Source organism: Poeciliopsis prolifica, unplaced genomic scaffold (genome assembly GCF_027474105.1).
Source record: "Poeciliopsis prolifica strain line A6 unplaced genomic scaffold, Auburn_PproV2 SCAFFOLD047, whole genome shotgun sequence".
Classification (NCBI taxonomy): domain Eukaryota; kingdom Metazoa; phylum Chordata; class Actinopteri; order Cyprinodontiformes; family Poeciliidae; genus Poeciliopsis; species Poeciliopsis prolifica.
The window spans coordinates 1,873,277-1,899,020 of NW_026562422.1; the positions used below are offsets into that span (position 1 = coordinate 1,873,277).

Consider the following 25,744-nt stretch of genomic DNA (forward strand, 5'->3'; position numbering starts at 1 on the left):
TACATTAGCGGTGAGCGATATGGGAAAGCTTTCCCACAAATACAAATATTGCTCTGACAAAACATTCCCATGTCACAGAAAGATTTTAATCAGTCATTGCTCATGGTGACTTTGTTTTAAATGTATTCATGGCTCCTTATATCTGCAACTCCTGATATAAATAAGCTTTTCAGCAGCCAAACCACTCCCTCCATTAGCTGAGCAGATTTTAGTTTATTTTAGCTGAAAAACTGTAAACACGGATCAATGTTAGTCTTAAGACAGGAACTTTACTTTTGGCAAGTGCTCCCATTTACGTTTCAGACATGGTTAGCATGCTAATTCATGAGAGAAAGAAAAACGAAAAAGTTTCCACCTAAACTTTGCTTGTTGATTTCATAAAAGTTGAGAATTTTTGAAGTTGTGTTAAAGTTATCAGCAGGTAACTCTGGTTCTTCATACAAATCCAGTTATCTGCTGTCAGAGGGAGGCAGATGGCTGGTTGGACAGGCAGAGACTGAAACGGCTCAAATCAGCAGCAGCGGCACGTTGACATTGTTTACGCCGCAATCAGAATTAGAGGGAGGAGACGGCGTGCTGCCATTGTTCTCCCTGAGAACCGAGATTATGAAGAATGAAATATTCCACAGTTCTGGAACACAAATGCATGACAGATGTTTTAGATATTTAATAGTGAAATAAATGTAAAATTCATGCATCTCTTGGTCCTTTTCCCAAATTACACTCTGCATTAGTTTATGATGTGAAATCTCAAAATGCTGGAGTTGAGAAAACATGTGAAATAGTTGGTAAAGTGTAACTGACACAAAATCCTTTCAGTTAATTTATTAATTTTCATGTTTTACTATTCTTCCTTACATGGTTCAGTTCAACAGGCTGTAGAATGAAAAATAATTTTCACTCATTTATTGCCTGTATAAAAAAAAAACAAAAACCAAAATGCTTAGCAAACCTGAAAGTAGGTATAAAAGGTTAACCTTATAAAATTATAACTCTAAGATAAACATCCTTAATATCACAGAAGAAGCTCATGGTCTGAATTTCTGCTTGATGTAAGCAGCGAACGGCGGCTTCCAGCCTTCAGGTCCTGGGTTTGGTGGCGAAGGTGAGGTACCCGGTGTGGCCCGGCATTTCTCTGGGCGCAGTGGTGCTCTTGATTTTTATAGAGGCGGGGTTTGCAGCGGCAGAGGGAGGAGCCTCCTCCGTGGCCTGAGAGGAGGAAGAGGATGAGTCGGGGCCGAAGTCGGGCAGCTGCAGGGTGACGGGTCGGACGTTATGGACTCTGAGCAGAACCTCCAGGGTCCTGACCTCCTCAAAGCCTTGCTCCGTCAGCGCCTGGCATGTCCTCTGAACCTGTTCTATGCACGGGGAGAAGGAGCACAGCCGGCCCCCTGCAGGACGACACGGGTAACCACACCCAGATAAGAAACTGGTTAATGCTACCATCAGGTCAGGATTTTTATAACATACACACGTTTTTCATACATTTTGATTTGTGATTTTTTTTTTATAATGTCAAATTTATTGCTTTGATTTTATGTATAAAAATTTGAGAAAATAACAATCTGGGTAGTGTGGCATGCATGAGTCAATACTTTTCAGATTTCCATGTAAAACATGCAGGTGTTTTCAGGTAAGTTTACGAGCGATACAATTCTAAACCAACACACGTTCCACCCATTCTCAATATAAAGGGACAGTGTTATAGATTTTATAGCACAATCAAGTAATTATGTTACCTTCAGTTGTTCTAAAATGCTATATATCTAATATGACTTACAAGAAATTTGATTTTGTAATTTAACGCCTTGAAATGGGGCCTCTGTGTCTTTAAAAACTCCCGATCTCTGCACAACATGGCTCCTCTGTTAAACTACAACAACATTTTTACCAGTGTTGCTCTGACAAGTAGCTCCTATAATGTGCAGAAGCTCCAGGTCTTTACTAATGACTAGCAGGAAAGTCGCAGGGTCAGGGGTCAGAAGCTTGGAAACTGCAGCACTGAGGAGGAGCTTTGCCTCAAAGGCGGGGCTAAGGCCACTCAGACACTACTGAACGGTTGTCATGGAGATGAAGCAATTTCTCACATATCCAGAGTCAAAGCAGCACTCTTGAGTTTTTTTTGATGACAGAATAAAATGATAACATGATGTAAAGCTCAAAAAGTCCATTTTTATTGTACTGCTCCTTTAAATGTACCAACGCACAAATATTTTTTACACCATTGGTTTTCCATTCACCCTAAACGTGTAATTAGCCTCTTCTTGTGTGATGCATTGTGTTTGTATTGGACATTTTGTGTTTTTAAAGCTGTCTTACTCTGATCCTTTGTTTTCTTGTGAAACACTTGAAATGAACCCGTTTATGAATGGTGTTATATCTATATATAATCTTATAATACACATAAACAAACACACAAAAATACAACTGAACTTTCACTGAGATACAATCAGTAATACTTAGGATTTTATGTGAAAAAAAACCCTAATTGATTTCTTTTGCACAAAACAAAAAAGATCCTTCACTGAACAATACAACATGGAGACATCACATAAAATGTGCATGAATGCATTTAAAGGCAGTGGAATTCTCCAAAGAGGGTAGATATGAAGAAAGGACATAAAAAAATAAAGATTTTTTGCTGCCTGATTCTTTTGGCTGAGACACACATGACTCCATGTTTACAGAAATCAGTTTGTGTAAAATTCGATGTTTTCTTTGAAAGGCCTAAACATCCCTCAGGTAAACGTTTTGCACAGGATTCCTGGGCCGATTTACTCAGAGAAAACATTCCCTCCTTTAATAATACAACTTCTACACATGCATTAGTTTCCCACAAAAAGAAATATTAAAAAGAAAAACATCCATGCAGATTGTTGGCTCCGGGCTGCAGCGAGCGGATCATCAGAGGATCACCTACTGGCCGCGGACTCTCATCTCCACGCTGAACCCTGAGGTCGTCTCGGCGGGAGGTCAGAGAAACACGGCAACAAGCCGCTCATGGCTGACATAAAGGACACACATTGACTCGGAGCGGTGCAGCTGCACAGAGACCAGCTCTGGGTTGGTAAAATAAGCTGAGTTCTCAAGTTCAAACCTGAACTAGGGGTGAGTTTTAAAAAGTGAAACAGAGCAAGAAGCATGCAAACTTTAGCCCTGAAATAAAGGCTGAAGAGTAATTCATGACAGTCACATGGAGGTGTGATCTTCTAATTATAGATTTTGATTAGATTTATTTACGGGATGAAGAGTTTCACACTCTCTCCTAACTCCAATGAGTTTTAATGAAAATCCCAATTAACTCAACTAGTTTCCAAGGTTATGAAAACAAACAGGTTGGCTGGTGTTGAACAGGTTGTGAACACAAGGCTTTAAGTGCCTCGTCTCTAGGAAATGACAAAGACCTAAAAAACAAAAACAAAAAGTAGTGATAAAAACCAGTTTGTAAAGACAAGGACCTGTCAAGTCATCTGACAAGTTCATCTGCAAACCCTGGTTCACTCAACAGCAACCACTAACAAATTCCAAGAAATGTTTATGACTGAAAAATGGGCTGAAGTCATCGTGATATTGATAGCTGTACTGTGAGAGCTTTAGCTTAGCACTGAAAAGACTCACGCGTATAGATAGTAGAATATTTACAGCAGGACTTTGAGAGGCCATGGCAGTGAAAAGTGGTGTTGTACTGCTCAACTGTTTTTAAGTCGAATGGCAAAAATGACTTAAGAAGAAATCAGCCAAGGGAAACAAACAGTAACTTCCATGTCTGAGGTCAATGCTAGCTCTTTAGCTCACCTTAAAAATAAGACGAGGTGGTGGGAGTTTCAACAGCTTCCCCTCAACCAATGATGAGGTCAGTTTATGGTAAAGAGAACAATGACCCAATCAAGACAAGCTCAGTGTTTCTTCTACCATTATCCACCCTGTCCATGAGGCTGATTGTGGCGTGTAGTAACTGCATGAGTTCTAAATAATGCCAAATCATATTGTCAGTTATTTCTGTCCCTTAGTGATTGCTCATCTACCATCTATGGCCCTTTCTAAAGCTAGGTTTACAGTTGAAGCGTTGAGCTGGGCTCCAGCGTCTCCATGCCAATCACGCCTTGCGCGCTGCCGTAGTTCCTGGTAATGTACCTCTGAATTTTTGTATCTTATTGTGGACTGTTCAAACTGGACAACTTGGAAGGTGCTCTATCATTGGCTTCGAGGATCTACAATTCATGTGCAGTCTGACTGTGACTTAAGGACTCAACTGTCTGTTCGTGTTTTAGGATGGGGGAGTGTTTCATGGGAGAACCTGCTGTTTGCTAAATGAAAAAAAAAATCATGGGCTTTCACTCCAAAAGTTCCAAATCACCCCAGAGGTCACTGGATATGTGGTTCGTGGAAAACAAAGTCTGAATACAGAGTTACCAATTTGTCAACCTGGCCTGCATGAACCTCATTGTTGGTTTGGTCTAGAGTTTCTACATTTAAGCTGAGTTTATCAGAGTACCTTAGTGTCGAGAAAAAGTGAGGGTATATTTAAATACTTAGGTTTTTATTATCCATTTATAAAAAATTAAAAAAACTTTTGTTGACAAAAACATTCCAACAAGTGTAATTGCACTGCTGTACCAGTAGGTGGCAATATGAAAATCCTTACCACGGCTAAAGCAGTGAAAGGTTAAAGATTCTATCAAAGTTCATGTTTTATTTGACATTTATCATTTCCTGTTCTTGTGCTTGAAGGTTATAGGTAGAAGTTAGGTCAAAGTGCACATAATGACTATTCACTCATTGACAGATATTACGGTTAAAATTAAATCACCATTTCACGTTACTGCAGTGGTGGTTCACAACAGCATAAGACAAGAACCACTATTATTTTTGCTATGCAAAAATCTTGAAAACTTAAGAAAAAGATTTCACTACAAAAAAAATTCCCACAGCAAATCTATCGGGAGAATTTTAGAGTCAATATTTTGGTTTTGACAAACATCAAAATTACTTTAAGAGAACATGGCTGTGGCTGGTTTTTAAATCAAACACACAGATTTCTAAAGTGACTTCAACACAAGGAAAATATATTTCATAAGCATCTGATGCATTACTTCCTCATGGGTTGAAGCTGTGCAGATAGTCACGTTGCACTTCTGCATTGTGACCACAGGAGCTCAACACTTACCTTTAAATGTGTTATTTGATCTATATTTATTCCTGTATTTTCAGGTTTTCTAACTCAGCTACATCACACAGAGTCTTACTTATTCTGTCTTATTCAGAGCAACATTCACCAGACCAAGCATTCTTTGCTTTAACAGTTTTCATGTTCCCTTTCAGGCCTTTTAATAACTTCTGCCAGGCACACGATCCTTTCGGTGATTCACTGTCCATCCGAAGGTTTTAATGCAGTTTAGCTTTTATGAGGCATGTGAGGAAAAAGTCCATACTATATGAAGTCCTAAAAAAAGCAAAAAAAAGAAGCAAAAGTCTACAGAGGAGGAGTGTATTGTATCTGGTAACCATTAAATTAGACCGCAGCATACTTCAGATAGCAGTCGTTCCTTTGGCAAACGGGTCCAGTGTTCCCCTCAAAACGGTCACACAGTTTAGTGTCTCCTGGCAACAAGATGAACACACAGGGAGGGGTCGGGTTGATCATTCAACAAGGGCGTCTCCAACCGGGGGTTAATGCTGTCAAAGTTGAACTGAAAGTCTAAAACGGAAAGCAATTTTGACATAATCCTGTGATTCCTCCTGGAGAAGTTCATGGTTTACAAGTGTTTATCTTCATGAGAAACACTGAGAGCAAGAGAGAGAGAGAGCGTGGGGAAGAGCGAAAGTGAGGCAGTGAGTGAGAGAGAAAGAGGGAGGCTGGAGATGCTTGTTAGGATTTACAGTCCATCTCAGAGGTCTGGGCTGCAGGCCAGAACATCAGGAAAATTACAACTCGCAGTAGAAAACAAGTATTCTTTCCTACGCGGTCCACTGGAGGAGAAGAAGTTCCTGCAGCCTTTCAGCTACAACTCACAGAAACCACAAAATACAATAATAAAGGAAATCAAGAGTCATTTTTTGTTTCACTTACTGGGGTCAGTAAAAAGAGGAACACTTTTTCTACAGATTTTCTTAGCTTTATATTTTTAACCCTGGCATAAACATGGCAGACTTTGGCTGGATCATTTCAGGTCAGCAACAAACAGGAAAAAAAAAAACTTTCTTGTTCTGCAGTGGGAAGAAAACAGAGCATTTCCATATGGAGTTGCATTCAGAAGCCCTCTGCTCATAGCAATACCCAGTATGGTCATGAGATCGCTCTAACAGTGATATGGCAGCATGTTATTTATCTAGAACTGTGTGTGTGTGTGTGTGTGTGTGTGGGGGTGTGGGTGTGTGTGTGTGTGTGTGTGTGTGTGTGTGTGTGTGTGTGTGTGTGTGCATGAGGGAGGCTAGCTTATGAAAGGAATATGCAGCAGTGGCACCATAAAAGGGAGAGGAGGTAGGAGAGTTGCTCTGCAGCATACTGGCTCCTCCTTGATGCTATTGATCTCCCTTGTGATGCAGGGAATCTCCCTTTATCACTGAGCAACAAGAATGAGGGTTTGGGAAAAAAAAAATATATATATCCTGACAAGATATTTCACTGGGTATGGTGACCTCAGTGTGACTGCAAGCAGGATTCACTGTAGTGAAAAGAGCCAAACTCAAAATAAAATAAAAACATCTAAAAACAATGTAATGCCTCATTTTGACCCTCCAATAAACTGTTTAATAGATGTTAATCATAAATTTAGCAATATGATGAAAGGAAATGTAATACTGGACACATAACATGACAACTCTTACAATATGTTTTGGAAAACTAAGAAAGATTGTTGGGAGGGTTGAAAATTTCGATAATTCTCTAAACACAACTACAAATTTAAAAACAGTGAAATTAACTAAGCACAATCATAACATCAAAAACACAACATTAGCAAATCCAAAGACATGGGTCCCAATGGGAAGCCTAAGACACCACTGATTGGTTGACACAGCTTTTGAACTGGCTTTAGCATATTTGTTAAAAATATGAACATTACCGGGGATGCAAACGTGACTATCGCTATGCAGGAATATTTTTGAGTCAAACCTTGCAGCTTGTTAGCAATACATAGCTTTGTGACTGTCTTCTTGCTGATCTAAAGCAAAGAGAGAGCGAATGCCAGAATCAAGCTAAAAGTGGAATCTTCCAATCAGTGATGTCTCAGGTTTCCCACGGAGACCCGCCTCTTCCACTTTGTTCATGTTTTGTTTTCATAATTTGTAATTGTGCTTTGTTAACATCGTTATGTTTTTGAATATGTTGTTGTGTTTTTAAATTTGTAGTTGTGTGTAATTGTTGAGGTGGCTTACACATTAAAACCACCAGAAGAATCTATTTTTCTTCCCTAAATGCAACATACTTCACAAATCCCAAAGTGTGTTTTAAAGAATGCATAATCAGTGTAGAACATCCCAATGGAGGTTTAACTTGACAAAATATAGTATTACTTTAGGTTTTCTCTGATGATTGTAATAGTCTAATTTACTACTTTTGGGTTATCAAATGTTTAATTCAAGTGAATGTGGGGCAGTGTAAGCCACAGTCCTTTGGTTCTGAGCCACACAGAGCCAGGGATTCCAACTGATCTACTCATATAACGAGAAAGACAAAGTGATGTGAGACGGGAAGTTTGTGGTTGTGTGTTTAGTGTGGAACTATGATATAAAAAGAGATCTATTGCAAATAGAAAAATAACAACAAAACTAATGTGCAGTCGTTTGTTCCGGTTTGTTTACTGGTAGAAATTAGAAAAGAGGAGGGGTGAAATAGTAAGTATCTATGAAATGTGTATATGATTTAGCAAAGAGGCAAATTGACCCAAATAAAATAAATGATCCCTAATAATTTATTGAAATCCACCTATTCACTCATTTCTTTTTTCCAATCAAGTTCAAAAAAAGCACAGCTTGGAAAGATGAAATAAATACATACGCTCACTGCTACGTGACTTGTTAACTGGTCCTTGCAAAGCAGCTGATCAATTAATTTTCATTGGCACTGATTGGACTGAGATAACAAGGACCATAGATGTTAGCTTTTGTGGTAAAAGCAACCTGATAGTCTGAGCCAAGGATAGTTTTTGCTTAATTTTCCTCGTGCGCTGCACTGCAACTTACAGTCTAGACCGCACTCCTTACCAGGTGGTGGTGCTAATAAGTTACAGGGGGAAAAAAATACAAGAAGAAAAGAGAAGTTCGACATGGAGAGGGTGGAAATAGGTAGGTTTGGAGTTATTTGAAGGATAAATGTGGAGGGTATTAGAAAGTATTAACTTTATTGTTTATTTTATCATATTTATTATTTTTATTTCAAAAGTAAGCAACAACACATGTCATGCTGTAGCTTTGATTTGTTAGTGCAGTCAGAGGGACTGAAGGCTCATAAAGAAGAGCCACCCTGTTCTAAATAAATGAAATGTATTTTCAAAAGTTATTGTGTGATGCCACACTGTATCAGTACTTGGACCTGACAAATACTTAAACTTAAGTACTTATATATCAGTGGAAAGAAACTGTTATTAGGACAGCACTAAAAACTAAACATCTTGACAGAAATGTGCTACTCTAAATGTTGTATTTAGTGAAGCGGTACCTGGCCAAACAACATGTCTGCCTCAGATAATATAATGTTCATTCTGCAGCTTCAGCACTCACTGGAAACCTTTCCATGTTTGCGGTAATGTAGTGGAGAAAGATTGATTGGGAGAGTGAGTGGAAATGATGAATTATTATATTGCAGAGAAGCAAAGTGCAGGGTGAGTGAGCAGATACATTGTTTATATAACAGCTGTGGTGCATCATGTGCTGCTGAGAGCCGTAGGTGGAGCTAAAGCCTGGGTGAGCTCTGGACCGAAGAGCAGAGTTCTGTACTTTATGTCAATAGTGGTGAGTTCAATAATCCATCATTTGTTCACCATTCTGCTACATTAAAGGGGCAGTATTATTTAAATTGACTTTTTTGAGCTGTACACCATGTTATCTTATTCCCTCATCAAAACCATACCTGGAGTACTGCCTTGATTCTTTCATGCATCCTTTAATCCTCATGGCAACTACTCAGCTGTGCAAAATTTCTAAGTGGACCTAGCTCTGTTTTTGAGGCGAAACTCCTCCTCTAAGCTGTGGTTTCTAAGTTTCTGCCTCACAGAGCATCCCTCCCCAACAACTCACCCACTCAGCTCCTTCAGACTAGCCAGCAGCAATTAGCAAACTGTGAATCTGTTGAGCTCATTATGGGACCTTCTTCTCAGTGCAGAACAGGTAAAAACACTATTAAGAGTTAATAGAGGAGTCGTGTTGTGATGACATACAGAAGGCAGAGCTTTTAAAGACACAGAAGCCCAATTTCAAGAAGTTAAATTAAAGTTAAAAAAAGTAAAGTCATATTTATAACAATTGAAGGTAACATAGTCATTTCACTGTGCTATCACATGGAAACGTGCCTGGAAAACACAGAACACTGCCCCTTTAAGTGATTAAATCATTTTGCTGCTGCTCAACAAACAACTTGAAGTTATAATTCCCTTATGGAGTCCATCTTACCGTGCTTCTTCATAGCAGCCTTGGCATGTCCCACTGCCTCCCAGGGGCTGGGGATGTCAAGGAAGACTGCGTCTGCTACCCCGGTCACTCCAAACCCGTCCTTGCACACGTCCTGGTTCCTGACGGTCACCAAGTGATCCACGCGGTGCTCCTTGAACTCCTCCACCACCTTTTCTGCCCGCTGCTGGTGGAACTCCACTGTGTGCAAGTGGCCAGTGGGGGCGATGGTGCGCAGGATGGCGTGGGAGAGGGATCCACTACCGGTACCTATAGAATCATAAAGGGGATAGCGAGATGATTATGAGTCTAAAGGTATACAGAAGGTTTCAAAGCTGTCTCTTTCTACATCCCCCAGAATGCTGTGTGGTTCTGGATCTCAGTTCAGCTTTTCTGGAACAAACTACCACAAAAAATGTTATAAGTGAAGCTGTTTTTATCTCTGTATAAACAAAACATTATCAGATTATTTTATCTGAAGATAAAATACTTTTCCCAAATGTTCAGATCAAATCTTTATGCAAGACCCAGCTGAGATGTTGTGATTTCTTACAAAGAGCTGTCAGCCTGTCCCAGGTGGTTTCAAGCAGCTTATAGCTGCTCACTCTGCATACTTCCAGAGCGCTTTACCAATAAGAGGATGCTCAACTTCCAAAGAGCCTTTCATTTCCATGTAGCAGCGCATTTGGTGCCATAAACAATGATTGCTAATGTACGTGATGGGAGAGCGAGGGAGAGCAGCTCTGTTCATGTGACTTACAGTAAGGGGAGGGCAAGCAAGAGTCCAAACCATAGGGAGAGGCCAGCAGATCCCATCCTCCCAGACTTTCCACTTTAACCCATGAAGTGATGTCACTGCCGCCGCCTTTGTTGCGGAGGCCACAAAGACGGCAGTGTTCTGAAACACGACTAGACCCTTCACACTGCTGGACCGGATGGAGAGACGCTGCTAACAAACAACAACTAAGGTCCACGATGGCACTTGAAAAAGGAGATAACAACTTGGAAGATTGTTGGATAAACGGTGAACAGAAAGAGAGACGGTTCTGTTCTATAATCCTGTTCATTACTGCATGAAACGAGTGTCTTTACATGATGAAGAACTCCCTGTTCAAACATTCAGTCAGTAAACCACATCTGATTACATCAGCAGTCCCATCGCCCTACAGCCCACACTGGATGGAAACTGACATTCAAATGGACTTCCTTCAAAGTTTATTAGCTGTTTGCTTTAAGTTCCATATGAATGTGGGGAAAACAAGAGGCTGGTAAACACAACAACTACCCTCCTTGGACAATTTGAGATTTTTTTCTCCATAACTTCTCAATAAAGGGATGTCACAGGCCTTACTTAGTCTTTGCACAATACAAGATCTACAGTTACTCTGATCTCTTCAACTGCTTGGTAATGGAAAGTATATAAATATATAAATATTCAAATTCTACGCGCCATAAATCTAGAATAAACGTCCAGAAAACTGCAAAACTGCTGAAACACTGAGTTTCTTTAAATCAAGGCTAAATACCCAAGTGTTTAAAATTCCTTTTGAACCATAATAAAACAAACAATAATCAACATATTTGATGTGCGTTGATGATTGTGATGCACATGACAAAATGTTATGTTTATTGCTTCACAATTGGTGAACTTGAGTTAAATATGTTGCCACACAAAATAAACTGAAGCTAGCTTTTATGTTTTACATTGTTACTTATGGTCATTTTGTCCCTATATCGTTTCATCACCAACTTTTTCCCATGTACAAATTGGTGCCATCCACCACGCCTAATTAATACATTGTTTCTAAGCTAATTTTACTGTTAATAGGAAATAGCTTGGTGGCTGCAGCACACTTTTGTCATCAAAGAGTGTCTGGGCTCAACCAACTCAATAAATCAGCAAAGTAAGGATGCTGATGGCTTCTGGTTATTTGCAAAGTTCTGGAAATAGAAAGGTTGGAACACAGCCAGACCCCAGAGAAACATAAAACATTAGCAGCTTTGCTTTGAGATTAAATAGGGATTTTCTTTTTTCTTCCCTAAAAGCTTTTTCTAGGACTTGTGGTCTTTATTGAACAGTAGATGGGCAGGAAGAAAGACGGAGAGAGACCAGAAAACTGCATAGAGAACATTTGGGGTCCATTTTCTATCAAATTCTATCACAATTTTACAACATTTTTTAAACATAAAAACAACAACAAAAAACATTAAACGGAGTAAAACAAAGTTACTATTAGAAAGTATTTCCTTCAACAAAGACATAAGAATATCGGCACAAAGCGTGTTTTAACGACCAATTGTTCCCATTATCCGGATGAGTCTGAAACATCAGTTCCAACTTCAGGAGGGGGAACATGTGAGCAGCAGATGCAGCCGGATGGAAATCATCACCTGACTGGAAAGATTTTACAGGCAGAAAAAATCCACTGGAAACGGTGACTAAAAGTTCCAGTGTGACAGAGCTAAACAGAGGATGTAGTTAAAAAAAAAGGATTGATTCAAGCAGTCGAGGCTCAGCCTGACTGCTTGTTTTGGAAATCCATCCTGTGCAGGATCAGTTGGTGGATCCTGCACAGGCAGAACCTTCCACAGGGTTTGTTTGGACAAATCAAGACAAAGTAGCACATAGAAAATGGTTTGCAAGAAGTTCTATATGATTCTGAAGTATCAATACAGTCGGTTCTGTGAAAATCTCAGGTGTTTTTGATAACTTTATTGACTATGTAATAGACAACACAGAACATATAGCGCCTAGAAAAGGTATTCACTTGCTTGGAGGTTTTACCTATTAATTGCTTTTACAAATTAATTATGATCAACAAAATATGGCTTTATGACTTTTTTCTTGCATATAAAAATATATTAATCCTGCGCTACATCATAATGACAAAAACTTAAAGAAGACATAGAATTTGATGCAGCCACACTACATGCTGATAGGAATACCTGATACACTGATACACCAGCCCAGCACCGTTAGTGATATGACCATCTACTGGCTGCAGACCAAGAATTCTGCTGCCAGGCTTCACCTATAGTTGATATTTTATGCTGAGACGTAGAAAATACGAGACATTTTATTAGCTATTTGCAAACATTTAGAGCAGATAAAATGCTCCAAAACCAGCAAAGCAGCTAATTCTGAGAAGCAACCCAGAGATCTACACATTTCACCGCTTTGCAGAGCAAAACATGACGGAAAACCAGGACAGAGGTTAAATGACTTAACTTCCTAGCAGTCGATTTAGAAAACGAAAGCAACACAATAATGTCTTCTCGTCTTTAACCCACTGCAGAGGCTGATCGCCTGAGCTAAGAGTCTAATCCCACATGTTGTAGAGCAGCAACTTGATGCCAAATGCACGTGGTGGCAGCTATTCCAGTTGATGCTGAGCGTACACGCCGTCATTACACAATACTGGACCAGAACCAAAGCCGTGCTTAGCACTGCTTTGAGACAGTGCATAAGTTGCAAACTATAATTGATTAACCATTTGTAGCCACTCACAAAAAAAGACGTCCAAGTTTGAATTGAGGACTGGCTGTTGTCTGATTTGAACCTATTTTTTTCTCACTAAAAATAATAATAAAATTATTTTTAAAAAAAACCCGACACAAATAACAAACACTATTTTCCAAACAGTGGCTTTTATTTCAATCATCCATTCTGTGATTTGTAAGCAAACATATTAACACCAGATTGATTATGAAAATGTAGTTATAACAATAGCAGACTAGTCATCCCTTTACCATAAAAAAGTTGTTTTAACAAAAAAAAAATGTCATGGATTATTTTTTTAAGATAGACAGTTGCTTACAAGACTTCTCAAAGTCCTGAAACTGATTATTTATTGTCGAGGTGTGAAAAGATGAAGTATTTCTATTGAGACTTATCTGTAAAATCATAATAAAACTTCACAAGATGCTCAACATTCCTCATTTTAATATCTTGTTAGTTTTTGTTTCTCATAAAATACAACCTCGTTATTTTAACAAGACTAATTCTCGTAACTGAATAAAGAAACAAAATATTCACCTGACTAATATTATATCATAGACCTTAAAGTCCAAATAAAATATTGTGTAAAACATGCTTGTCAAACAGGATTGCAGTTCTGAATGTGCTGACCTCCATCAGAACTATGGAAACAAAAGGACTGCATTGATGGGGGAGATATATTCATTTTCCAAAATGAAATGTTCAAAATCAAAAAATTTGATCCATTGATAAAAAAACAAATTATCACCCATTTTTAAAACATTTTTTATTGAAAACTGATAGTCATTGGACATGAATGCTTAAGTGAACATTAACCAAGCTCATGCAGGTGTGACTAAATGCAAAGCAGTAGTAAATGATTCAGGGTATTAGATCCTGCTCTAACAGCAACTACTGATAAGAGACTGAGCCACTGTGGTGGGCACCGGAGTGTGGGAACGTTAAACAGCTCAAACATCTCTAATCTCACCTTGTTTATACAGAACACAAGCCCAAACTGGTTAGTAACCTCCTCAGTAACACGTGTCACTTATGCAATCATAAAATGCTTTAATAACTTCCATTTACTCCCACCTGAGAGCTTCACTGATTTGATCTGATGTCTGTTGAATAAAACAGAGTGAGGTAAGCCCATTCCAGCTACAGCAGTTGCACCAAATGCTGAATAAACTGAATGTATGTGGGAGTCATTTATATTATTGAGAAACTTCCCATCTCAGCTCACGTACACACTATTTATTACCCAAACACACCCATCTTTCACTTCCGCCTTGCTGAAAGAAAGTCCAACACTCAAAAACATTTGGGTCATTCAATCTTAGTGATGGAACTAGAGCGGAAAACCGAATGAAGACACAGTCTGCAAACTGGACAACAATATGCGCTGCAGCCACTCTGGGGGAAAAAGACAAGAGTACAAACAAAACACTTCCCAGAATGCGTGTGTGTGTGTGTTACTGAAACACCTGAGCTTCTCTGGGTGAAAACATCTGGCGCAGAATCAGATGTGTGAATGTAAAAATTAGCCACTAACTAAAGAAAACACTCATAACACAGCACTAAGCAGCAGCCACAACAATTCTGAAGAAAACTGGATTATATGAGTTCCAACAATCTACTAATGTATATCTTTATTCACTGAAAAAAATAAAGAAAGAAACAAAATTACCAGTCTTTTTTCTACACTTTCCACTTCAAGCTTTAGAACATCAAATCAAAAATCACTTTAGAAACTGAAAAGGATTCTTTGTTTCTTGCTGACTAAAGTAAAAAGCCCAAAATCCTACATTGCTATTTATTTTCTTGATTTAAGTGTGACGAAATTGCATCAAACCATCACTTTTGTTGTGTACCATCACACCACTAGGGTACACCCAGTAATTAAACCTTGGTTAAATACAGTTGTTGTTGGGAATATACGGTCTAGCACAAGGAATATGTGACCTGCAGCTCCGGAGCTGAAAGTAGCTCTTTGGAGACTCAAAAAGTCTCTTAACAACTTTGGCTAAAAATATTATTATTTTTAAATATCAATATAAAAACTAATGCAGCTCTTGATGTTTTTTATTTCCAGAAACACAAACGACCAGTAGTAATGGGTTGTCGGGGTCTACTGATTTGTAACAATCTAAACCTTTCAAAGCTTTGGAAACGTGAGGGATGGGAAGCTGGGAAACAGAAGGTATGATTAAGTCATGAATAGAAGGAGAAACAAGCGGGTGGTAGTAACTTTAAGGGTCATTTAAATGTAGCGGTGTGAGACAAATACTGTTTTACTGCTTTGAAAGAAGCAGTACAATAATATCTGCAGAGGTGGAAATTGTAACCAGTCAGCCTCTAAAACCAGACTTTTTTGCAGCTGCTAATAGCCAATTTTTCTCTGTAAGGGATTAGGAGTACGGCACAGTATTGGGGCCAAAATTAAGACTATTGCTCACCCAATAATGGTGGCTAATTTCTTGATACGGACTGATAAGGTCCGTGGAAGGCTACATGTATTTCCAAAACCAGCTACTGATCTGATTTATGGAAGCCCAGCACAGCTAACTGAGCAGCTACTGGCAAATGAGACGGAGCTGCTCACTAGCATTTGCTTTGGAGAAGCTAACTTCTTATGCTAGTTGTTAGCAAATGGGATAATAAATATGTTCTTCTTGAAAGAAAACAGTTTAAAGAAAATGTTTGACAACATATCTATAAGCGGCATCTATTTGATTCATTGACGTATTGTCTTGGTAGAATTGACTGTAATCCAAAGTGACATCAAACATAAGCATCATACATAACACTCATACTAACATGGCGCTGAAGTTGGCTTCCCATTGAAGCTTCTGATTCTGAAAATGATTTTTGTGGGAATTGTATTTAATGTTAAATAAAGGTTTTCAAAACTACAAACTGGTTTAAAATATTCTGATTTTACTGTTGAATAATCTAATCCCAGTTTGAAAACAAAGCATTGAAGTTTAAAATACATGAGATTACAGTTGTAGAGAAAGAAAATAAGTTCCCTTTAGCCATTTCTTGAATCAAAAGTTGCAATTTGAAGCCAACTTCAGCTCTTCATGTTGGTATTGACTTTTAAATTTTAGTATGGTGACAACCATAACCAGGAGCCATGGCAAAAAGCAGGATTATTATAAAAGTAAATACAATATAATGATAATAAAAATACGTTTAGCTTAAGTTGTAGTCTATAAAAAAATGATGCAAATCCTATTAAAAAAAATCTTTAGCAAAATGGCTAAGATCTCCTTTAGTGGCTTGAATCTGGATTCTTAGTTCTCTACAGCACCAACCACACAATGATCACTTCACACATTCCCAAGACCTTGTCCAAATCCCAAATGCATGACAATAATCTGACTAAAACTGAGTGAGAAGAGGGGTACAACTTGTGTGGGTCGCCAGTCCAACACAGAGACACACAGGACAAACAGCCACATGTACACCCTGTCCTGAGGGCAGCTGAGTGTAATAGACACTAACCAAATACAGCTACAACCCAACATGCTTGTAACTTCAACCACATACAACAACAGTTTATCAAACACATGTGGCACAGAGACAGTTCTCACCTGACTCACAGACCACCGATCCCGGCTTCAGCTCCAGCATCATTGTCACCATGGCGATGTCTGTGGTGTAGAGAATCTGGGTGCGATGAGGCAGCGTGACGGTCCACAGCTCGGGTGTGGGGTGGAGCACATGTACCCATCCACCTTTACTACAGGTTACTTTAGAGCCGTAACGCTGATTGATAAGGTCTGTGGAATGGCGAATGACTCCGAAGCGAGTCTGCGTCTGAGCCCCGTGTTGCACTTTGACGGCTGTCACTGAGTTGTGGCCCAGGTGAACAATGGCAACATCCCCATCTTGGATTAAATCGGAGTATTCAATGAAACTCATGGCTGGCAATCAGTCTGGAAGACAGAGGTGAAGTATGTTATAGTAAAACAGCAGCTGTGGTCTTACACTTCATTTAATTTTTTGCAGTGGGACCCAAGATTTCTGGCCCCTGTAATAAGCTATGTATATTTTTCATGCCAGTTTAGTGATACTTTGATTAAAAGTTATTGAAATGCATTTTACAATGAATAAATGACTTTTGAAGTGTTTTGTTTTGGTGAAAACTACAAACCTTCAGCATCATTATGTCATATTGACGCATTCATGTTGGTGCTTCCACATAACTGCACTAACACGACTTTGGTTACTTATTTTTCCACGACATGTTGCGGACATTCGATTAACTGCAAAACTTTAAAACAAAAATATCACTTCAAATTCCCACAGTTGCCACGGTAACCATTCGTTTTTTCTGCCAGGCGCGGTGACGGTTAGGATACTCGAGGCAGTTCTCAAAAGAGAGAACAGAAAACATTTTTTTTGTCTGTCTGAAAGGATAAAAGAAAAGACGTCAAGATGACAGACAACATAGAGAGAATGTGAGTAAGGTTTTCTAACAGAGTGTCAAGTTAAAATGTCAAAATCGAGTCAACTTGTATTTCCGACACTGTTATTAAATCTAACGGTTTAAATTAATGGTTTAGCTTCTTTAATAGTTGACAAACTAGTTATAGCAAGTTAGTAATTAAAGCTAAATTACTGGATACCTTAAAATATCTGGGGATACAGCTGAGCAGTGAAAGATGGCAGTTGGTAAAAGACACATAAAGTTGTCGGTTAGCCGCTAGCTAAGCAGAAAAAGTAAGTAGCCGTTTGCTACCTGAAGCTAACGTTAGCCTCTAAGTCACATTTTCTTACAATTTAATGTTATTTAGTTGCATTTCAGAAATTACTTCGGGAGCATAAAGAGGTGCAACGCGTTTGCTGGCATGAGCTACTTTCACAAAGCCGTTAGAAGGTGAACGTTGAAGATGTTTGGAGATTTTAGAATATGAGCTAATTCGAGCGACACCGGTTTCCTTGACCGGTGGTACCGTTTGGCAAGCGAAATAGCCGTTACAAACTCAGCCCCTACCTTCTCCGAAGCGTGTCCTTTTTTGTTAAAACTCGCTTCAACTCGTCTGCATTTATATGTCAAATAAATGCTGCTTTTAATCCCGCTGTGAGCGCGTAGTAAGTGACAGTTACTGCATTTATGGGAAACACACGTGGGTGTTTGTTTTCAACGGAAGTAAAGTGAAATGACCCGGATGATGACGAAGAAAGACCCGGGTTGCCTTTCTTATTTATTTATTTATTTTTATTTTTTTTATAAAATGTCAAAAAAAGTAAAGAATGGGGGGAAATGAAATAAAAATCCCAGGGGTTACAAGGAATAAAAACAATACCGAATGCTTCTTTAAGTCGTCAGTCGAGAATGTCTGTCTGAGCCGTTTCAACTAAGAGCTCAGACAGGAAAGTGGGAAGACAAACGGCAAATGTCACCAGACCAGGATTGGAGCCTGCGAGGAATGAGACTCAATACATGGGTTGTGCTTTTCCCCTGTGCCTCCACTGCACCTTGCAGGAATTCATTAAGCTGGAGGAACCTAGCTCCACCTACCAGGCAAAGCACCACCTTTTCCACAGAGCTCCTCCTGGGAGTAACCTGACAATATAATTTTTCAAATGACCAATTACAACCATCAGGTTGTTCTGCTTGGCATTGAATGGAGGCACAAGAACTGATCTGGTCAGCAGGGATTCGTAAACACAGATTTTAATATGGTTTTTGTTAACCGTGGTGATGATGCGTTGCTGCAGGTGGAGGCTGCACTGCAGGTGGAGCTCAATGATAAAATGTGGTTCATGATGTGAAGTGGCAGCTGATGCAGCAGAGGAGAAGCATCTGGATGTGGAACCATGTTTTATTTTTTGTGTGAAAAGGAGGACTTGATTTTGAATACGCAACTTCTCAGGACAACATATAAATGTGCCAATAAACCGTTTTTATCTTTTTTACTTAATGTAGAATTAGTTGCAGGAAGATGTGCTCCTGTTATTCAGGAAGCTGGTAATGTTGCACCGCCTGGTTGTGGTTCTCCTGCTGGAGAAGAACGAGGAGCGGAAGTGATCTCTGCAGCCGCGTCCACGCCTCCAATCGACTGAATGGACTCCAAATAGTGGCCAATGAGAGCGCAGACGGTCATCTATAAATGCCCGTCCCAAGCGGAGGCTGGTCTGAGAGCAGCCAGGACTCCGCCGGTGGTTTGTGCGCGTGCGTGCGTGTGTATGTGTGTGTGCGTGCGCGCTCTTCGGTCGGAAACATAGGGATCTTTGTATCAACTAATAGTAGTAGTAGTTCCCCTCAAGCCCGAACACAACAGGTAGGGGATTGATTTTAATTACAGTCTGTTTTCTGTGGGCCAGCAGGAGGCTGCTGGTCTGTTTCACTGTTTGGATGTTTATTCCGCGGAGGCTTTTTTTTCCCCACATTTATGCGTTTATCAAACGGCTAAAATGAGGAATTTTAATAGTTCTAAAAAATGTATAATAATAATGATAATAATCATAATACTAAAATGTTTGATGTGATTAAAACCTGCCGTTGAGCTGCGGGTTGCTGCCGCTGCTCCTCACCGCCTCTCCCCTCCAGGGATCAGCCATGCCTTTCGGAAACACGCACAACCAGGCGAAGCTGAAATTCTCGTCCGAGCAGGAGTACCCGGACCTCAGCAAGCACAACAATTACATGGCCAAGATCCTGACCCCGGCCATGTACGAGCGACTGCGGACCAAAGAGACGCCCAGTGGATTCACTCTGGATGACGTCATTCAGACTGGGGTTGACAACCCAGGTAAACCAATTAAAAAAAAAAAAACCTAAACTAAACTAAAACAACAACAAAACTGTTGCTTGACTAAATCAAGCCTGAATGGCTGAAAAAGAAAGACGCCAGCCTTTCTGACTTCCACCTCAATGAGATCAAGTAGGACCAGCGTTTTTCACGTCCAGGTTTTTATGTGTCTCAAACTGCCATCTTGCCTTAAAGGTCTCATCTCAGAAAATATGCAAAATGTTTTTTGCAGCAAATGCCAAAACTTTTGAATCACTGTCGCTGGTGATCCCCAGCTGCTCTGAGGTTTGTGATGTTGTCCATTTCTTGTGTAATAAGCGAATCATATTCCTACACTGGAAAAAGAAAAGGGGTGATCCAAACAACAACAAAAACAGTAGTAGATTTGTTACAAGTAATTCAATGAAGTTCCTCTAAGTTGAATGTTTTTGGATTTCAAATAAATTGTCATTTTACACAAACTGGTAAGTTTGGAAAACTTCACTTGATTGCATGGAACAAATTAAAGCTGCAGTATGTGACTTGTTATGAATGAAAGCTTTTTGCATGTCTGTTAAAGTGATCTTGTTTTGGTTATCTCTGGGAAAAAATGGCTCTCCTCTGTCTTGTCTGAGTACTAACTACACTACAAATACTCTGATGCTCAGCCCTTCCTGTTTGGTCCTTGCTAAGCTACAGCTAGCTTACCTCAACATAGCCTGCCACTAAGGCTAGTTAGTATTAACAGTTTTTCTGTTACTGTTGTTTCTGTTGTTTTTACTGTTGTTTCTGTTGTTTTTACTATAAGTTGTTTTTCCACCATTGTCACATGTAGCTAATGTACAGGAGATTGATTGACAGCGCTAAAACCCTCCTCCTGGCTCTGATTGGTTGTTGCAGACCAGATTGATCTTTTCCATGTCGCCCACTGCTGCAGGCAAAAGAGACGATTCTCTCTCACACTGTCACAACATGGCGACGGTTTTATTAAATGTAAAAGTCATATTTTCATAAATGTTACATACTCCAGCGTTATCTAAATTGGATCAAGTTGGCGCTCCATTCTCTTCTCAGTGTAGCGTTGTGTCCATAATGTGCTCAGTGAAGTGTAGCCTCACCCTGTAGACGTGTTTCTGTTCAGCTCTGAGAGCATGGCCAAGCTGTCAATGAAGTGGCTCTCAGCTGAGGATGAGTTTCCAGATCTCTCTAAGCACAACAACCACATGGCTAAGGTCTTAACTCTGCCCATGTACAAGAAGTTGAGAGAGCGGGTGACACCCAACGGCTTCACCATAGAGGGTGTCATTCAGACAGGGGTTGATAATCCGGGTACAGTAACGGTTCCACTTTTGAGCCTGATCAAAGTTGAGTTGACCAGAATGAAGAACTACATATAGCGTAATTAATGTTTTATTTTTGTCTTGCGACGCGACGTTTCCCTGCAGGCCACCCGTTCATTATGACCGTTGGCTGTGTGGCCGGGGATGAGGAGACGTATGAAGTTTTCAAAGAGCTGCTGGATCCTGTGATTGAGGACAGACACGGAGGTTACAAACCCACAGACAAGCACAAGACCGACCTGAACCCGGACAACCTGAAGGTACTGCGGCTGGGGTTCACCGAGGGGACCGGGGCGGGGGAGGAAAGATTTCTAAACAGTTTGTGCATCCTCTCAGGGCGGCGACGACCTTGACCCCAAGTATGTCCTGAGCTCCAGGGTCAGAACAGGACGCAGCATACGTGGCTTCTGTCTGCCGCCACACTGCAGCCGTGGAGAGCGGCGGGCCGTGGAGAAGCTCTCTGTTGAAGGTAGAGAGTCATCAAGCATGGCTACTGCTGGGACTTGTATTATCTATGTGTGATTGTTATGCAAAAAAACAAAAAACAACAATGGATCCGTTTTCTGACAGTAAACCTGACTGGAACTTATTGTTGAAGGGAGGATGCCCTCTAGTGGCAGCAGTCTGAAAAATACAGACCCGTTGAATGAATGAAAATATCATTTATTTGAGAAACTTTATCATCTAGTGAAACATATTTTATAGGTTGGTGACATACAGAATCACTATTTGAAAGCCTTTATTTGTTCTACAATTTTACGTCTGCAGTTAATACAAAAGTTGGACTTAAAGTAAAACTATTACATTAGTCACAAAAAACTTTTTATATAGGAATGTGATATTTAATGATTTAAGATGCTTTTTTTTGTTTTTCAAAAGTACTCTTAATTTGATAAATGAGTCTCATCAGAACACATATTGTCACCTTCCTAAAATAAAGGCAAAAGTGATTTTTGCAACAAAAAAAAATCACTTTTGGCAAAAAAATGACACAAAGCATTATTTCAGGAAGATGACGATATTCTAGTTTATTTTGCTCGACCTTATAGTTCTGAGCTTAACTTGGCATTTCTGCCAGCCCTGCCTTCACGTTGAATTTATTTTTTATGAATTCATCACCTTTGTCATGTTGACTGATTGATCCATTATCTGCATACAAACGGGCTTGAATAGACCCAGCCCTGTGCTTCGGCTGCTGTCTGACGCGCGTCCTCTGTACCTGTAGCTCTGAGCGCTCTCAGTGGAGACCTGAAGGGGAAATACTACGCTCTGAAGAACATGACTGAGGCGGAGCAGCAGCAGCTCATTGACGACCACTTCCTCTTTGATAAGCCCGTGTCTCCTCTACTGCTGGCCTCAGGAATGGCCCGTGATTGGCCGGACGCCAGAGGAATCTGGTGAGGATGGGTGTCATTCTAGATACCACAATCAGCCAACGTTCCAGGCAGAGATGCAGATCTGCCGGTGTCCAGCGATTCCATCCAGAAACCAATTTTTCTATTCAAACCGTCTAGAGATTCTGTTTAAATGATGTGAGCGAGAGGAAAAGACATTAAAAGGCAATGGAGCTTTTATTTTAAACTGTTCGATAAGGTTCAGAACAGGAAGGTCAAGCTTTTTAAAGATTGGTGATCAGACAGAAAGCTGCAACCAGTGCACCTGTAGCTCCATACTGTATCAAGCTCCACCAGTATGTAGCTTCTGATGGACATTTAACTTAAATCTAGGCAACTTTTCACATATGAACTCATCCTAAAATACAACAAAATTAGGCACAAAACTTTTTTTTTTCTTCAAATTTCTGCATTCATCAATTAGCACCAAAAACATCCAGCAAAAAAACAAACAAATAAGGCAATATTTTAGAAAATGTAGGCCTGTGATGTAATAATGCATTTTTGGGTCTCTTTGATCCATTTTCAAAACAAATCTGTTTTTTTTCTGTGCAACATATGTATTTTCACATTATTATTTAACAAAAATGCATTTTCATGTACCCCATCCAATCGCTTTCAACTTTCAAATTTTGAGCATCACAGCAAAAAGTTTATCACAAACAACAAACCGTCAGCCATTTAACAAGAACTGTTGACAATACTTGAACTGCATCGGCCGTGTTCAGTGTGAAAATACTAGTTCACTTTTTCTAATGGAAACAATGATCACAGAAAAGTCACCAGATGAGGTTTAGTGACTTCAACAGATTGATGAACACATTAAATGATTGATCAGGATGGAAAACGTAACTTCTGTTGGATTAAAGTGACTGGGAATGTAAACACACTCCAGTACTAACAAAGTCTGTCTGACTCTCCAGAAGTCACTATGGTAACCAACTGATTCAGTGAAGCTAACTAAAGGGCAGGTCAAGACAAGCAGGATATGTTTGGTTTGATCATTAATCTTCTACATTTGTTTAACGGCACAGAGGCAAAAGCAAACAAAGCTCATTCTTTATAGAATAAACACAAAAAACCCCTAAACAAAATGGAACCAAATTCTAAAACAAGTGCAACCAGCTTGTTTTTAAAAAAAATTCATTTAACAATTTGCAGCCCAATATAACGATGGGATGAAGGTATTCTGTACAATTATAGGTCAAAGTTCATGTCTGCATGAGCTTTAATGGTCTCACAACGTCTCCTGTGACAAAAGCAACTTTTCCTGACTAAACTCTGACCGATTGTTCAGACCTACAACTTAGAGGAAATTAAATAAACTAAATATTAATGCCTTTGATTTTTTTTCTTCCTTTTTTTCAAACTTTTATTTCTATCTTTTTGGGAGAAAAATAGCTTTTTTCTCCCCTTTCTGCCCACATCCATCGTCATCCACAACAACTGAATTAAATGAGTTCTGACATGTCAGTACCTTCAGGGTATCAAAGTATTTTGAATTCAATTTAATTTTGTATTTTTTTTATCATTCAATGTTTGAAATGTGTTTGCTAAAACAATGACCTGAGTCATTTTTATTCCAAACCATGATTTCTGGGTCATTATTTTAGCAACATTATTAGTGTTTCTATTTATTAGAATCTGTTTCAAGTTTTCTTCTGACAGTCTGTCTCACCTTCAACAGGCACAACGACAACAAGACCTTCCTGGTGTGGGTGAATGAGGAAGACCACCTGCGTGTGATTTCCATGCAGAAGGGAGGAAAGATGAAGGAAGTGTTCACTCGCTTCTGCACCGGTCTCACCACGGTCAGTCGGGATCTTTTCATTTCAGAGCCGTTGTCTCGTTGAAAGCCTGGCGTCTGACCTGCATCGTGTCGACAGATCGAGACCCTGTTCAGGGACAGGGGCCACGCCTTCATGTGGAACGAACACCTGGGTTACGTTCTGACCTGCCCCTCCAACCTGGGCACCGGCCTGCGTGCAGGAGTGCATGTGAAGCTGCCAAACATGAGCAAGAACGCCAAGTTTGAGGAGATTCTTACCAAACTGAGGCTCCAGAAACGGGGCACTGGTAAGGACGCTCGCCCCGGGCGCCGGTTCTTCTCATCCTGTGCAGGGTGGTGTTAGACTTGCTCTTGTCCTCTCGCAGGCGGCGTGGACACTGCTGCCGTCGGCGGAGTGTTTGACATCTCCAACGCTGACCGACTGGGCTTCTCCGAGGTGGAGCTGGTCCAGATGGTGGTCGACGGGGTCAAGCTGCTGGTGGAGATGGAGAAGAGGCTGGAGAAAGGCCAGTCCATTGACAACCTGATGCCTGCCCAGAAGTAAAGCCCTAAAGAGAAAAAAGCCCACAATGAATGCTCCTGTTTCTCTCTTTCTGTTCCTTTCTAACCATCACTTTCTTCCCTCAAAGCCCTGCACTCTGATTGGCTGCACTCCCAGTTTCAGTTGTTGACTTGTGTATTTAAAATCTGAAATGCAATAAAAATGGTTTGATTCAAGTTGAGATTTGTAATGTTCCTTAACCCAAGCAAAGAGTTTGGATGAGTTTTAAGATAATTTCATTGAGGGAAATAAAAGCCAAAGGTTAAACCTGAGCCAAAGTGAAACAAGCAATTGCCATGTTTTCTCCATTTGTAGCTGTCAAAACTGTCAGATGACTAATTACCCTGCGACAATAACTCAGAAATAATCCCAATTAGGATTTATCTTTATTTATTTCCTACTTTCAGAACGTTTCTGTTTATATCATAGGTTTTTGATGTCTTTCTATCCTATCCTAATAAACAATAATAAAAAAAACAACAGATAGTTTTTAGAGGAAATGTGAAAAATATTTCACCAAAGAACAGAACAATGTTTTAATTCAATGTCCCAGCATTCCAGTGTTACTTGAGGAAAACTAACATTTCTCCTTCCTAAAAACAGTCAGGATCAATGACAGACGATAACCATTCACTGCACCACTGCACTTCACAGAAACCTACAACAACCAACAATGGAGCAATGAAGTTCCTGACTTTTTATTTCCATGGAAGTCTGTTTCTGCCACTCTGGAAAATATAAATATATACCATCTCATTGTAATGAAATACTATATTGAAGTATTTCATTATGTCTCATCAATATATAATGAGATAGCATTATATCTCATTATAACAATGGGATATAATAC

At 39.8% G+C, this 25,744-nt stretch overlaps 2 protein-coding genes across 4 annotated transcripts; one reads left to right on the forward strand and one right to left on the reverse strand.

Annotated features, from left to right (window-relative positions):
* Positions 1 to 810: 810 nt before the first annotated feature.
* trmt61a (tRNA methyltransferase 61A) lies at positions 811 to 18,417 on the reverse strand. 2 transcript variants are annotated; one of them, XM_055057326.1, is made up of 4 exons: positions 18,090 to 18,417; positions 16,684 to 17,028; positions 9,610 to 9,876; positions 811 to 1,391 (listed from the first exon to the last, which is right to left on the reverse strand). In XM_055057326.1, exons 2-4 carry the CDS (start codon positions 17,012 to 17,014, stop codon positions 1,081 to 1,083), a joined length of 909 nt encoding a protein of 302 aa, XP_054913301.1. In that variant the 5' UTR covers positions 17,015 to 17,028; positions 18,090 to 18,417; the 3' UTR covers positions 811 to 1,080. The 2 variants fall into 2 exon arrangements, with proteins under 2 accessions (XP_054913301.1, XP_054913302.1); XM_055057327.1 differs by lacking the exon at positions 18,090 to 18,417 and adding an exon at positions 17,247 to 17,365.
* On the forward strand, positions 17,416 to 25,070 carry ckba (creatine kinase, brain a). 2 transcript variants are annotated; one of them, XM_055057313.1, is made up of 8 exons: positions 17,416 to 17,553; positions 20,972 to 21,159; positions 21,276 to 21,430; positions 21,507 to 21,639; positions 22,396 to 22,567; positions 24,252 to 24,375; positions 24,451 to 24,640; positions 24,719 to 25,070. In XM_055057313.1, exons 1-8 carry the CDS (start codon positions 17,531 to 17,533, stop codon positions 24,895 to 24,897), a joined length of 1,164 nt encoding a protein of 387 aa, XP_054913288.1. In that variant the 5' UTR covers positions 17,416 to 17,530; the 3' UTR covers positions 24,898 to 25,070. The 2 variants fall into 2 exon arrangements, with proteins under 2 accessions (XP_054913288.1, XP_054913287.1); XM_055057312.1 differs by lacking the exons at positions 17,416 to 17,553; positions 20,972 to 21,159 and adding exons at positions 19,195 to 19,380; positions 19,650 to 19,851.
* Positions 25,071 to 25,744: the final 674 nt, after the last annotated feature.